At 38.5% G+C, this 14,651-nt stretch overlaps 1 protein-coding gene across 1 annotated transcript in view; it reads left to right on the plus strand.

Moving 5' to 3' along the window:
* The window catches only part of LOC146782728 (extracellular calcium-sensing receptor-like), a 29,830-nt gene extending 18,699 nt beyond the window's left edge, over nucleotides 1-11,131 (plus strand). Inside the window, exons 3-5 of the mRNA XM_085637211.1 lie at nucleotides 9,546-9,764; nucleotides 10,002-10,125; nucleotides 10,227-11,131. Coding sequence (XP_085493337.1) covers nucleotides 9,546-9,764; nucleotides 10,002-10,125; nucleotides 10,227-11,131 — 1,248 coding nt within the window. The remainder of the gene's footprint in view (nucleotides 1-9,545; nucleotides 9,765-10,001; nucleotides 10,126-10,226) is intronic.
* Nucleotides 11,132-14,651: the final 3,520 nt, after the last annotated feature.

Below are 14,651 nucleotides of genomic sequence, written 5' to 3' on the forward strand. Positions count from 1 at the left end.
GACCATGTCATGAGTGATGTAATATGTGACGTCATCAGCAGTGGATTGTGGGCGCGCGAGTTATCGTTAGCTATTCCTTTTCCATTACACAACCATCTTTCACTTCATAAGCACGACCTCTGGTGTCAACTGCATGCAGCAAACTATTACTTTGAAGATAACTCTCTTCATTAAAAAACTGGTTCAGTACTTGAACTATGCATCCATTCTCCTAAAAACACTTTACAAAAGTTATTTCTTTTCACTACTCTTTTCGTTTTGCTTTGTGACTTCATTACATTGACCATTTTATCTAATGTACGGATCCTGTTCAAAATTAAAATGAATAGTTTTCTTTTCAAATCTAAAGCCTTAGCTACAATTGATTCAATTTCTTTCTTTCTCCTATAAAATTTTGCTTTCTTCTGATATTTTTTCACATCCTTTAGCAAATTGGACATCACTCTTCTCTGAAACATTTTTCTACGAATGTCTTTAAATGCTGTTTTTCTTTTTAAGTTAATCTTTATTGCTTCTGATTGTACATTAGCATTTAGTAATTTCTCACTTTTGTCCTGTTGTTTTCTACTTGAAACACTATTTGCAGTGGGGACATTTTTCAAATGTTTTCTTTTTTTGAAGATATTTAAAAAAAAATCCTTAGTCTGCTTACCAGAAGACTTTTTCTTTTTTCCAACATGAGGATCTTCAACTAATTTGGGTCCTCCAGTTGTCTTCAAATATAAATGTTTTTTCTGTTCTTTTCTCTTTCTTGATTTTATAGGCATCTTTAATTTATTTCACTGTTGTTCAGCAATACATGAAAGAAACTAAAAAAAAAACTACCTTTATATAATTTAAATATATTACTATATTTTTTTTGAGCTTTTCAAATCTTATAATACTATCTACCCCTTTCCTACAAGTGAAAAACACTATAAAACCAACACAAATTAAAGCTTCCCCTTTCCTACGAATGCAATTCTAAAAGAACCATAGTAACACAAATTAAATCTTTGACAACAATTACTGTGTGCGCACAGACTCATGGTGTGATTCTAGGCAGAAAACGAAATTTGATTTGCAATTTGAAAGCACACTTACTACTGTGGTAGAGCAAGTGATAATTACTCTAACAGTCTAACACATTTTCATTATAGTTTTCAAAAACAGAAAAGAGCACATGTCCAAACAGCTTTTTGAGACCATGAACATGTGTAACCTGGGTGACTGACTACACTCCAGCAAAGGAAATGAGCCTTGGTGATGTTGAATGTATTAGCGTTACTCACTACTATCTGAAACACCACACAGTTGTGAATACTAAGCATGATAGTACAGGATAAGCAGCTGAGTGTGTGGTAAGAGTCTGCTTCTGCAGACTGTGTATTTTAAGTTACAATAGACATGTGCATGGACGCTTCCACAACAGCATAAACATTGGAGTGATGTATATAAAAGTACATGTGTGGTAAGGGTTGATTGGAGTTTTGTACATGTAGGAACAACCTTACCCATTGCATGATTAAAAGTAAAATCTACCATATTAATTTCAAATCTGTTAGCATTTGCCTCCCATTTGTGAGATACTGTTTTATGCTGAATACAAACCATCACAGTTCTAAAAAACAAGCTGCCCCTTTCCTACAAATGCCATTCTTACAGAACCAGACCAACACAAATTAAATCTCTGACAACAATTCCTTTGTGCACACAGACTCATGGTGTGATTCTAGGCAGAAAACAGTATTCCTGGGTGATACCAGTACACCTTAACTTCTAGAGAAGACATACTCCATAATATCTTACAAGTTCAAGGCACTTAATTATCTTCCTTAACATAAAATGTAAAACACAACTTTAAAAGTGGAAGGAAAATGTACCATGTTGATTTCAAATGTGTTAGCATTTGCCTCTCATTTGTGAGAAAGTGATTTCTGCTGAATGCTAACCATCACAGTTCAAGAAAACAAGCTGCCCCTTTCCTGCGAGTGCAAGGCTAACAGAGCAAGAGCAACACAAATTAAATCTCTGATAACAATTCCTGTGTGCACACAGACTCATGGTGTGATTCTAGGCAGAAAACAGTATTCCTGGGGGATACCAGTACACCTTAACTTATGGTGAAGACATACTCAATAATATCTTACAAGTTCAAGACAGTTAAATATCTCCCAAAACACAAAATGTGAAACACAACTTTAAAAGAAGAATCACATATCTATTATTTATATCAAAATGCACCACATACATCCCCTCTCATATTCATAACTCACCTTTAAAAGTAGTTAGTTCAGAAAGAAATGTGGCGCTCAAACAGCAGATTATCACAGCAACAATCTCTGAGCTGTACACCTCTCTCCTCTCACCAGAACCAGTTAATGGCAATGTTTCCCTCTCTTTTTTCACACATATACATGTTAACTCCAAATCACACCTTTCTATTGGTTGGAAATTTCAACCCTTTCCAAATGATCCCTTCCACCAACATGACTTCTGCCTGCTACCATAGCAACAGGTCATGGAACACTGGTGTGAGCAGAGAGGTCATAAGTTTAACACAAAATGTTTCTAATCCTTAGAGCAAGAGTGCTTGACTTTTCAAACCTAACAGCAAATCCAAAGTAATGTTCTGTGGGTACACATTTTTCTGAACCAATACAAAACATGCTTGTAAAAATCTAAACATACAGCCTAGTTTTAACTGTAAAATGGTTTGAATCAGCCAATCAGTTCTTTTTTTTTAAAAAAAAGTATGTGAGCCTCCATTTTACAACTATCTTTCTTTTCATATTGCCATTCTACTGAAAGACACCTTCTGAGTGCATCCAGATCTCCTTGAAAGATGTTCACAGTGTAGATTGTAGGTCATAGCTATGTCTTCTGGAGTGAAAAGTTTGCAGAAAAAAGAGGTATTGTGAAAGACCTTGCTTTGCCAAATGTAGACATTAAATGGATTGGTCAGAGAGGGTTAAAGTGGCACCAATTAATGCCTTTGGTGAAAACCTTTCTACATCTCCCACAGCCTAACCTTATTATTGTGCACTGTGGTGGAAATGACCTAGGCACTTTAACTGGGGTAGGTCTGGAAATGCTTATTAAGGACACCTTTGTGCAATTGATGTAACTTTTTCCACAAACTGCCTTTGTATATTCTAATATATGCCAAAGGCAAAAGTGGAACTGGTCCAACCAATTTTGTCCGCAGATTGACAAAGCAAGAAAGCACGTCAATAAGTCTGTTTCTGCTTTCCTCAGAGACTATGGTATGGGTTTTATATACCACAACAACTTGCGTTACAACATGCAAGACATTTATAGAGGAGACGGTGTACATTTCAATGATGAAGGGAACAGAGTCTTCCTCCTGAACTTTAGACTCTGCATCGGTACTTACTTGTAGGTACCAAAAACACACTTCATAAACACAACAGCTCTTTTTAGAGCCACCTAACATCTAAACATTTAATTTTGATTTTTAATTCTATTTTTTTTTACCGCCGTAAGCGTACCGTACGCGCACAGTACGCGTACCCCGCGATTTAAAAAAAAAAAAAAAATGTATTTTTCACACTTCTGGGTCCTTCTTGGACCCCCTGACAAAGGCTAGGGGGTCTGCAACTCTCTACCTTGCCCCCTTTCCACGTTCTTCACCTTTGTTTTTCAGTGCGAGACACACAAAATGGCGGCCGACACTTCTTGATTTCGACCGACTGGAATGTTTACTGTCATGTAACCACCAATCAGAATTACGTTCGCGCACGGCACCGCACGCGTACGGTATGCTTACAGTGCGCGTACTGTACGCGTATGGTGCGAGGCTATAGATATGTATGTACTTTTAACTGCAATTTTCTCAGGAACTACTGAACAGATTGACTCCAGATATTCAAAAGGCACATCCCTGACCTGAGGACTTTCTCTTTGCCAAATTTCAAATAATTCTGTTCAGCCATTCGGGCTGTACCTTGGACTAAAGGTCCCTATGGAAAAATGCATGGGGAAAACGCGTTTTGGAACCCCCTTTTTTCTCGGCCCCCGCTTGACGAATCACCCCAAGACTTTTAGGGTACGAGCGGAGCAGAGCGCCCCACCTATTTTGAAAATTTTGCGAGGATTCGTCAACTGGCGCCAAAGTTATTCCAAATAGAATGTTGCGGATTTCCTATGGAAACACGGTCCTAACTATAACTATCTACTGGCGACCGCCAGTAGATAATATATATATATATATGTATGTATATACATATATTTATTCAGCTCAAAGAGCTGTGAGCAATGGAAATATAACAATATATATTAAAACTAGAGCAAATAAAAACATTCATAAATTCAAACAATATACCCTAGGGCACAAGGGCAATTTCCCTCTAAAAGCACATAAACCAGGGATAAAAACTGTTCAATGTGCCATATAGGGTTTAGGAAAAAACAGAGCATATTTAAAAGCCCCAAGACATAAGAGCAGATAAAAATGCAGATAGGAATTTCGCTAAGAAGAAGTGCAAATTCATAATCAGAGTGCATACCATAGAATCATCAAATCAACCAAGCAGCATCTTCCTGATCCTAAAAGTCCCTATAAGGAAACTAGCTATGTTAAAACATGAGGGGTCTTGTTCACATTAGTAAGTAGACCAAGCCTGGTTTCATTTGCTCAAAAGGTTGGTTCTTAAATAAAGGCAGTATATGATAAAACCACAAGGCTCTGTAATGATTTTTAGTAATTAATATATAAAAGCTACTTACTCACTCCTATTTATATTGGGCGGACACATGGCCAGTCTTTACTGCCTATCACTGCCTCAAAAATTGTACCGGTAAAGGGCAGTGAAAACATTTAAATGATCCTGACACAATAGGAGAATGCCCCGATAGCAAGAGGGGTTATTTTATTTTTTTTCAATAAAGGAAACCCTGCTTTGTGATTTTGTTCTTGAAAATAAAAATAAAAAGTTGTATGTTTGATGTTTGGTTCTGTCATGTTAGCTTTTAGGAATCGGTGCACATTTGCTCACTAACCAGTGTTAAATTGTTTGTGCTTTCCCTTGAACACATGGTACAATTGGACTATACGTGATTGGCATATTTAATTTATTGTGAAGTCCTAGTAAATGATACTACATGTGCTCATGACCTGTAAACTAAATATACTGGTGGGCTGCAGCACTCACTGAAGCACCCATTAAAGTAGCATTTTAAAACATGTTTCAGGCCTGCCACTGCAACATGGAGTGCAGTTTTCAACTGCCTTTTTGACCTAGCATAATAAACCTTTGGCCAGGCCTAAAATTTAATTTTTAATACTTATAATTCACCCCTAAGATAGGCTAATAACCACTCTGAGGGCAGGGTGGCTAAAAAGTAGGACTTCGTATTTAATTTGTACATGACCTGACTGTGAAAAATTCCTAAATTCGTTTTTCACTGATGTAAGGCTATCTCTCCTATAGATTAACAATGGGTTATATTATAACACTAAATAAATGATAACTTATGTTTGGGAATATATGGAGAAGTACTTCGGCCACTCATTTGAATTGTAATTTCAAAACCTATTTAATGGCAATGTCAGATTATAAGGTACATTTCTGAAAATGCTACTTTTAGAAAGTTTGCATTTTTCTCCCTAAGCCAAACAGGCCTTTCTGCTGGTGTCCAGGGTTGCTTGACTGTGTATGGCTCTCCTTCTGTTTTTTTATATTTCTTTCAGACATGGGGACAAAAGAGGCATAGGTGTGGAGAGAGAGGGTCTTCCTGACAGGATGGATGAGGAGGAGCTGTGCCTGCCCTGATTGTACTTCGAAGGACTCTGCCTGCAGCACAAGCAAAAAAAACTGACACCAGGCCTGTCCTTGACTTTTTCACCTTAGACAGTTTATTGCAAGACCCAAGGAAAGGGGAAGAACTGAAAAGAACTAGTTTGGGAGTAGGCTAGGGATTTCCCCCCACACAAAGGCTGGCACCAGGTATAAATGTGGCAACTTCAGAACCTCTTATCAGAACACTCCTGGGCCTGTGGTAGATTCTGAAGAAGGACTGCACTGCTGCCTGACAAAGGAAGACTGAACCTGCTTGTCAGGTCCTCAGAAGTGACTCCATGGTCAGAGCTCAAATCTCCTGTTGGAGCTTCACCCAACAATCTTCCAGAGGCCTCCCTACAACTGCCCTGCAGACCAGCACCACCTGATACTGCCTTAGCCCTGCTACTGCCACCTTAAAACATATCTTTTCTGTCCCCCTGAGGGTGGGACTCTCAAAATATGATTAAACAGCACAAAACTGAAACTAAGTGACAATCAATTTGAAAAATATATGCATTGAAAAAGTTATTTAAATTTAGAGACAATAACCGGAGAACATATTCAACATACACAACGAATACAGGTGATTATTTATAATAGTGATATACAAAGGTGACAGATTGTGACTGTACACATCATAATACTACAAAATGTATACAAAACACATGAAAAATCTATTTTTCTTTATGACTGCGTTATATTCCTAGCAACAAAAAAACTCTAGCAAGACCTCCTATATTGTGTGGGTCTTGTTGGGCACCAGATCAGGAACGTCGAAGTTTCAACCCCTATTTACGTGTGCATGTCAATAATATCACTGTGGGGTCTTCTTCAGAACAAAGAAACATTTGTGTATGCCCTATGCAGAAAAAAGAAGAAATACAGCTATTTTTAGAAATCAGCGTGTGCGTGATAAAAATAGAAACATGGAGCCAAGTGAACGAACTCACCTTCAGAAGTGACTCAAGAAACGCAATGGAATGCACGGTTTACTCAGTCAAGGAGCCCATCCGGGCTTGGAAGGATTCCAAATGTGCCAGAGGTATCTTGCTCCTAACATCAATCATGAGCACCTATTAGTGATGTGTTACATAAACAGGTCCAGAAGGATGATGATCATAGAGATTTGGATCCTACCTGCAGTGCGAAGAGTCTCATGGATTCAGTAAAGTTTTTCTAATAAATTCTCCAATATTCAGATGCACACTAGCTCCCCGTAAATCTGTGTTCAAAAGATAATTCATTTGTGAAGGAACATTGGGGTAAAACCTGTGTCACCAAACCACCACCGTGCAAATACGTGGGTTTTGAGTTGTAGAAAATCCCTCACTACCGGCGCACCTGGTATGGCTAATTCTGCTTACAATTTGTAATTTGTCACAATCACACAGACCTGGTCCTGCCCGAGGTCTGATTATACCAATATTTCCAAGGTTATACGGTTCAAATCTGTATACATGCAGAAATAAATGGATTGAAAAAAATAAACACATGGAGTGTGTTGCCCGTAAGCTCCACTCCCCACAATCTGGCAAAGAAAACTTAGCTATGGCATGTCAGCTCGAAGTCATAGATGAGAGCATGCTGGCAGCTGTGTCTCTCACATTGAAATAGAGATCATCGCGTTCCCGGGAAACCTTGTGCACACAGTCACGTATGGAATGCTGAGCCGGTACGCATTGCGAGGGAAACCAAACGCAGGCTTCTGAGAAATGCGGAAAGCCGAGCTGGATTTACAGCTCACTGCATTGAATGAAAGCCTGGCCGAAAGGAAGGGAACACCGATTGAGCGTGCATCATATTTGACTAGTGGGGACAATACTGATTTAATCAGACCCCATGAGAATAAAAGCGGGAATCAGTGAATGCCCACAGAGGAAAATTAATTCTAGTAGGGGCAATCTGAATCCACTTGGGATAGACGATCCTCCTTGGAGGAAAATAGGGTGTTGGAACATCTCTCGAGAACTATCAGGAATTATTGAAAAAAGATAAAAAATCTAAAAATGACTACAGTGATAAACATTTTGCCTTACGGGACAAATCTGATCTATTGGGACCGAGGAGACCCTAATCCTAGAGTACTTAACCAGGCATGAGTCCTGTGTCAGTGTATTGATGTATGGATAAACATACTGCTCCATAAATTTAAATGTTATAGGACATATAAACATGCTACATCCCAGTCATTTTACAGTTGGGAAAAGTCTAAATAGAGGCAGATTTGATCCAAACCTATTTAAGTGACATGTTATTGTAAGAAAACCGTTCCATACCTATATACAATATGTAACCACAATTGTTATGTCCTTAAAGGAGTCAATGATACTCCGGGTGCAGGATTGTTCAAGTAACCTTATTCATAGTTTAACTTGCCAGGCATGAGCACTGTGTCTCTTATTGTTTGTTGAGACTAGTCCCATCCTCAGGGGGACAGAAAAGATATGGTTTAAGGTGGTAGAACCACTGTTCATATACTATACCTATCCCCAGGTTCTGCACATTACTGGGTTACCCCATTGAGATCACCAATTTAGCCCTGCTACTGGCCTCTGCTTGGATGAATCCTGATCTGCAAAAGTTGCAACTTAGGTTCTGGACCCTTGGCTGAAATCAGAGTATACTCCTCTGGAACTCAAGGTGAAAATACAGATGTTTTGGGCTTCTTCTGACTGTGAAGCAGTCTCTTCGCTCCACAAAATGATCACCAATAATGACCGGCAATGCAAAGCTACAGCGAGACTCGCATGTCACATTGACAGCGACAACCTGCGGGGACCATGAAAGTAAGGCTCTAGAGACTGTCTCCTCTACCCAAAATAGCGACCGTCTGAGATGTGCAACCTAATCATGGCACTTGCCAATGGAACCAACACCTCCTCATGCAGACATGAGAGTGTAACTCTTCAGTGGGACAAACATGGCCCCTGTATTAGACCCACACTCCATCATGGTCGGCCTGAATGTGTGGCTTTGCCCTGGCCTAGCACGACTGGGTGACTGAAAGTAGCACTTTGTGCTTTTAGGAACTATTTTCATAATTTTTTTTTTTTTAAAGCATATCTCCCATTCTACTGATTGGATTATTATTGTTGTAGTGTAATTTTATTTATTAAAATGTACAAGTACAGTCTATAGACTTACTACTCCTTGTGGCGTTAACACACTGCAAAACCTTTGCTAACGTCAAACAAGATGGTTCTCACAATGTTCCTGGGTATCCCAACAACACATTTGAGAAGCTCTTTAGAAGCTGTTGACTATCATTCTCTTGCAACATAAAAAATATTTTGTTATAACACTTGATTTTGGTGTTTGTAGGTTAAACAGAAAGTATTATTTGAAATCAGTGTTATCTGATCTTTGATGTATATAACTGTATGTCATGTTTTGTCTCTCCACACTGTCTATTAATTCTGTGACAAGTAACATCAACACACATGTTTTGTGTGTGTGTGTGTGGGAGAGAGAAAGAGAGAGAGAGAGAGTAAGAGAGAGAGAGTCTGTGTGTGTATATTATTTGTAGAACACATGTGTAGATACAATTCTTTACATATAATATATATATCTCTGTGTCTGAGTATCCATGCTTAAACATTGCAAATTAAAACTTTAATTCTTTCTCTGAGATATCTCAATTGCGTATCTGCACAGAAAATGTGAGCATAGAATGTGTTGAATTACTCATCACTCTGTTTCTCACATATTACTGCCTACCCAGATAGTACTAATGTAATAATGTTTTCAATAAACTTTTCCCAGCTTCTCCACTATATCAAGAACTTAAAGCATACAGATGAAAGACACATTATTTTTGATGCTTCTGGCAATGTCTTACCACATTATGACATTGTACACTGGCAGATAGTAGAAGATGGTACAATGCAGCACAGGCTGGTGGGCCATTATACTAACAGAGCCCTATCAGAGGAGAGCCTCAATATCAACACCAGTGCACTTAAGTGGAAAGGAAAGACTGAGGTAAGAAACTCAATAAAATATTCTTCCCACATTAAACATTGCTTTGGAGAGAGTCTTAGAATCACTGCATCCTTTCATGTTTCTTTAACATCCTAGTTTACAATATAAACTGATATACATTTGTGCAGATGCTGCCTTCTTCCTGGGTTTAGTTCCTGCAAATAATAAGGTAATACATACCACCTGCAGGAGGAGGATGAAGGGAGTATTCCATGATATTTACCTTTGTTGTCATAGGTTCCAATTTCTGTGTGCAGTTCCAGCTGTCCACTTGGATTTAGGAAGTCTTCTAAACAAGGAGAGCCCACATGTTGCTTCCAGTGTGTTGTGTGTCCAGCAGGGGAGATTTCTAACCAATCTGGTAAATCAAAGAGTAGTCTTACAACTTACCTAAAAACAGCATACATAAACTACCTGAATAGAATGTTCAACATATTTATTTTCTCAATTTACCTTTTTCAGGTTCTACAGAATGTTTAAAGTGCCCTTCTGATCAATGGCCTAATGCCAGACAGGATCACTGCATGCTGAAGTCCATTGAGTTCCTTGCTTATGAAGAAACTCTAGGAGCCATCTTGGGCATAACTAGCATTTTACTATCACTTATTCCTGTTGGAATCCTAGGACTCTTCCTCTATTACAGGAACACACCAATTGTCAAAGCCAACAACCGCAGCCTCAGCTACCTCCTGCTCCTGTCTCTTGCACTGACTTTTCTTTCCGCATTGGCTTTCATTGGCTACCCTACTTCAGAGAAATGCCTTGTCCGCCAGGTTGCCTTTGGAATATCATTTACTCTCTGTGTCTCCTGCATCTTGGCTAAAACATTAATGGTGGTAATTGCCTTCAGGGCCACCAAACCTAATAGTGACTTAAAGAAATGGATTGGACCTCATTTTTCATACATATTTATTGGTCTCTGTACATTTTTTCAGATGTTGCTTTGTGTGTTATGGCTAATTTTCTCTCCTCCATTTTCTGAATACAATACTCACACACAGCCTGGAAAATTAATTATTGAATGCAATGAGGGATCATCGCTTGCTTTCTGGTGCATGTTGGGTTATCTTGGGCTTCTAGCCTTTGTCAGTTTCATAGTTGCATTTTTGGCCAGAAAACTGCCAGACAGCTTTAATGAGGCTCAAATCATCACTTTCAGTATGTTTGCCTTCCTCTGTGTTTGGCTTTCTTTCATTCCAGCCTATCTCAGCACAAGAGGCAAGTACACTGCAGCACTGGAGAGTTTTGCCATCTTGATTTCTAGTTCTGCATTGGTTTCTTGCTTATTCCTACCAAAGAGTTACTTGATCCTAGTTAAGTCAGAGAGGAATACAAAACACTACCTGATGGGAAGGGATTCCAGGTGATACAAAATACTTTGAAAAAGAGCCTACCCTATTTTGGTCATATTGGTCAGCATAGGTCTTTTTACCAATTATGTATGTTCTCTCTTTACATTTGTACTGTTTTACATCCATCTTGTCTAACACCATTCATAATAACAACAACTAAATTATACTATGCTAATAAACTTGCAAACTCCCTTAGATTATCATCAATACCTTTAAAAGAGAACACGGTGTAAAATACCTTATGAGCTTCCCATATTGTACAATATTTGAAGAGCTACCCTTCCAAATATACCAGCAAATAAATGTTGTTCCTTCTTGGTCATCTATAGCATTACAGTAAGTTACTTTGTAGCAAGATTCCATCTGATAGGGATTTAGAATACCTATTTGTTTTCATTACGGAAGGCACAGCATCAGCCTTATTTGGTTACCATATATTCAATTGCTTCAGATATAGGCTCTACATTTTATTCTTACACATGGCTTACATATCTAAGACCGCTGCACAACATCCCATTCTGAAAACAGGTGGCCATATAAACAAAGGGGCACACAGGTCCTTCTTGTCACAGTGTGACTATGCCCTGAATTATACAGAAAAGTGATGGATGGAATGTTTGAATTAATCTCAGTCACTGGTAATTACTTAGGCCACTTCTAAATCGATTGTTATTTTGCATACTATGTCACATCAGTTTGGACCCAGCTATATGCAAATCAGTGTTGACCCTGCTCCAGTTGGAACAGTCCAGCCCAAACTGCCAAGCAAGGTCCTTCCTAAACCGGAACACAAAAAACCCAGAACTGTTTTCCCCCTAGTTTTGGGCTCATTAGCCGTGTCTAGTTTGGCTCCAGTGACACAGTGCACACGGGATGCACATCCAAGTATACTCATCCCACTTAGGGTGACACACTAAAGTATTCAAAAAAGTGATGGATGGAATGCTTGAATTAATCTCAGCCACTGGTAATTACTCGGGCCGCATCCCAATCCATTGTTATTTCACACACCATGCCACCTCAGTTTGGAGTTTGGTTCCAGTCTGCCCTGGGTGCATTCAGGGCATATAAAAACACACAAAGGCGATTCAAAGAATACTTGCAATTTGTCTAACCACTGGCAATTGCTCTGGGTATCATCCCAACCCATCGATCTTTTGATAACCATGCTACTTCAGTTTGGACTCAGCCATATGCAAATCAGTTTTGACCCTGCTCTCATGGGAGCAGTTCAGCCCGAGCTGCCAGGCCAGGTCCTTCCTAAGCTGGATAACAAACAACTAAGGTGCCAGTTTTGCCCTAGTTATGGGTTCATAAGCTGGGTACAGCTTGGCCCCATTGACATAGTGTGTACAGGACGAATGCCAGGATATACTCGCTCCACTTGCGGTGACAAAATATAGAATACAAAAAAGTGATGGATCCCAATCCAATACAGCTTATTCCCTGTGACACAGTGAGCATGGCACCCACATCTGAGTACACAGGTCCTTGCTTGCTTTTGTTCTGCACACCCAGCAACATTCTCATTAGAGGGTTTTCACAAAATTCTATCAGACCTATTTCCACCCTGTAAAAGATTGGAGAATTACTCATGTAAAAAGCAAGTGTATATTTCTGTCTAAGATGGGAATGAGATTGAAACAGTCCAAAAATGAGTGGATACATGGATGAATGGTTTCTTTACAGGAACAACTAATTTTCCCATTGCAAAAAACAAATATTAAAGAAATTGCAATGCCCAAATGCAATGGTATGTCCTCACGTTCTATTGTTCTCTTTATATAAGTGCACAGGAGCAAATGCCTCTTATTAATCACAATCACAAATTCACAAATGGTTTCAAGGATTATAGCTGATAATCTATGACTGTTAAAGGTTTGCAGGCTAAACTTGGTAAACCACAACATTAAAAAAATGAAGAAATCTACATTGATGTTAGTTTCTAACATTTGGGTTTAGACATGCTCAATGATTTTGAAAAGGCCCACTGTGTAAATTAAAGTTAAAATGGTAACATGGCTTTGAATCACTATTTACTACCGGGCTCATTTGTACTAGTTTGGCTGTCAAATGTTCTTCAATGTATCACATCCCTGGTTATGATGGGTGAATTGGCAATTGTCTTTTGACACCTTTTTGTGTTCCTCACTTAAAAGCCAGGAGGTCTCTCTCTTAGTTAAAATGTGATATTTCCACTATGATTATGTCAGGATGTGCAGGATGTGCCTACCGCTGTGTGCCAGTTGCTCGCAGAGATGTACTACTCTGAATCTCCTCGACATATGATTCTTCGGGAGAAGAAGACAATGGAAAGGTACATAAAGTGTCACCCCACCTAGAAAGAGGCTTCACTTTCAGATGGACATATTAAGCTAAATACATGCATATACCATGGAGCCACTGGAGTGCCACAAAGCTTACACATGGTGATAGTCATCTTGAATGGAGAAAAAGTTCCATGTGCTCCATAGTGGTCTCTCCAGGCAATCGTGATACATAGTTGCTGCATCCAGGACTTGTTGTTCAGAGGTTTGCAATCCTTGCAGTCTGTTACTCTTTGGAAGTCAATAAAGGAAAACCCAGGAGTCCGTAAAATACTGCACCAGCACTCGTTTAAAACAGAATAGACTTTGCAATTGAACATTAGTCCAGGAATTTTTCATTCAGCCTGTGAATTTTGGTACTTGTTTGTTCAAAGGAGTGATCTATCAGAATTACAAACACTACTTTTTAATTTACTCAGGGAGTCACCCATTAACATTACAAATTCTTGATTGCAGCTAATTTGTTTTTACAAGCGGTGTTGAAGGCACCTCATCTCGCACAGACTTTATATCTTTATTACAACACATGTGGTACTCAAGGATTGTTTTCAATGAGTAGGTGCTTGTTAATTGTTAGACAAAGTATGTGATATTAATGAAGAATGCTTTTCATATTAGTTATTGGTTACCTTGACAATCATCAGAACCACAGAATGTTTTCACTTAATAATAAAGGTAACTCTCTTTAGCAAACAACATATAATAGCTCAGAGTGTTAGTCAGAATAATTCTATCAATACGAATTGTGTTACAGCTCTCAGAAACTATCAGGTTTCATTCCAATCAGAGATGGAAGTACCCATCTTATAAGAAGGTACATCATATACAATATCAAAAATTGAATGTAAAAGCCAAAAGCATATCAATAATAAAAGTATTTTCTTTAAGTATTGCTGTAGGAAATGCATCTACTTTAAAAAAAACTTTATTAATAATGTTAATAAGATTACATTTAAATAAAACAAATGCTAAATACAAAATGTGTAGTAGATAACCATACTTAAATGTTATAAGCCTGCACATAGCCAAAGTGCTATTTTAAGTTACCCTAACTATTGATGCTATGTTGAATGGAAAATAATGCAATAATGCCTGTTTTTCATATTGAATAGCTGTTTGTGCAAGATGTTTTCTTTTTGCTGCAGATGTTGCAACTTCAGAAGCCTACTGTTAGTGAATAGACACTTGTTTTGTATTAGGCAACTAAT

This window comes from Triturus cristatus, chromosome 12 (genome assembly GCF_964204655.1).
Source record: "Triturus cristatus chromosome 12, aTriCri1.1, whole genome shotgun sequence".
Lineage (NCBI taxonomy): Eukaryota > Metazoa > Chordata > Amphibia > Caudata > Salamandridae > Triturus > Triturus cristatus.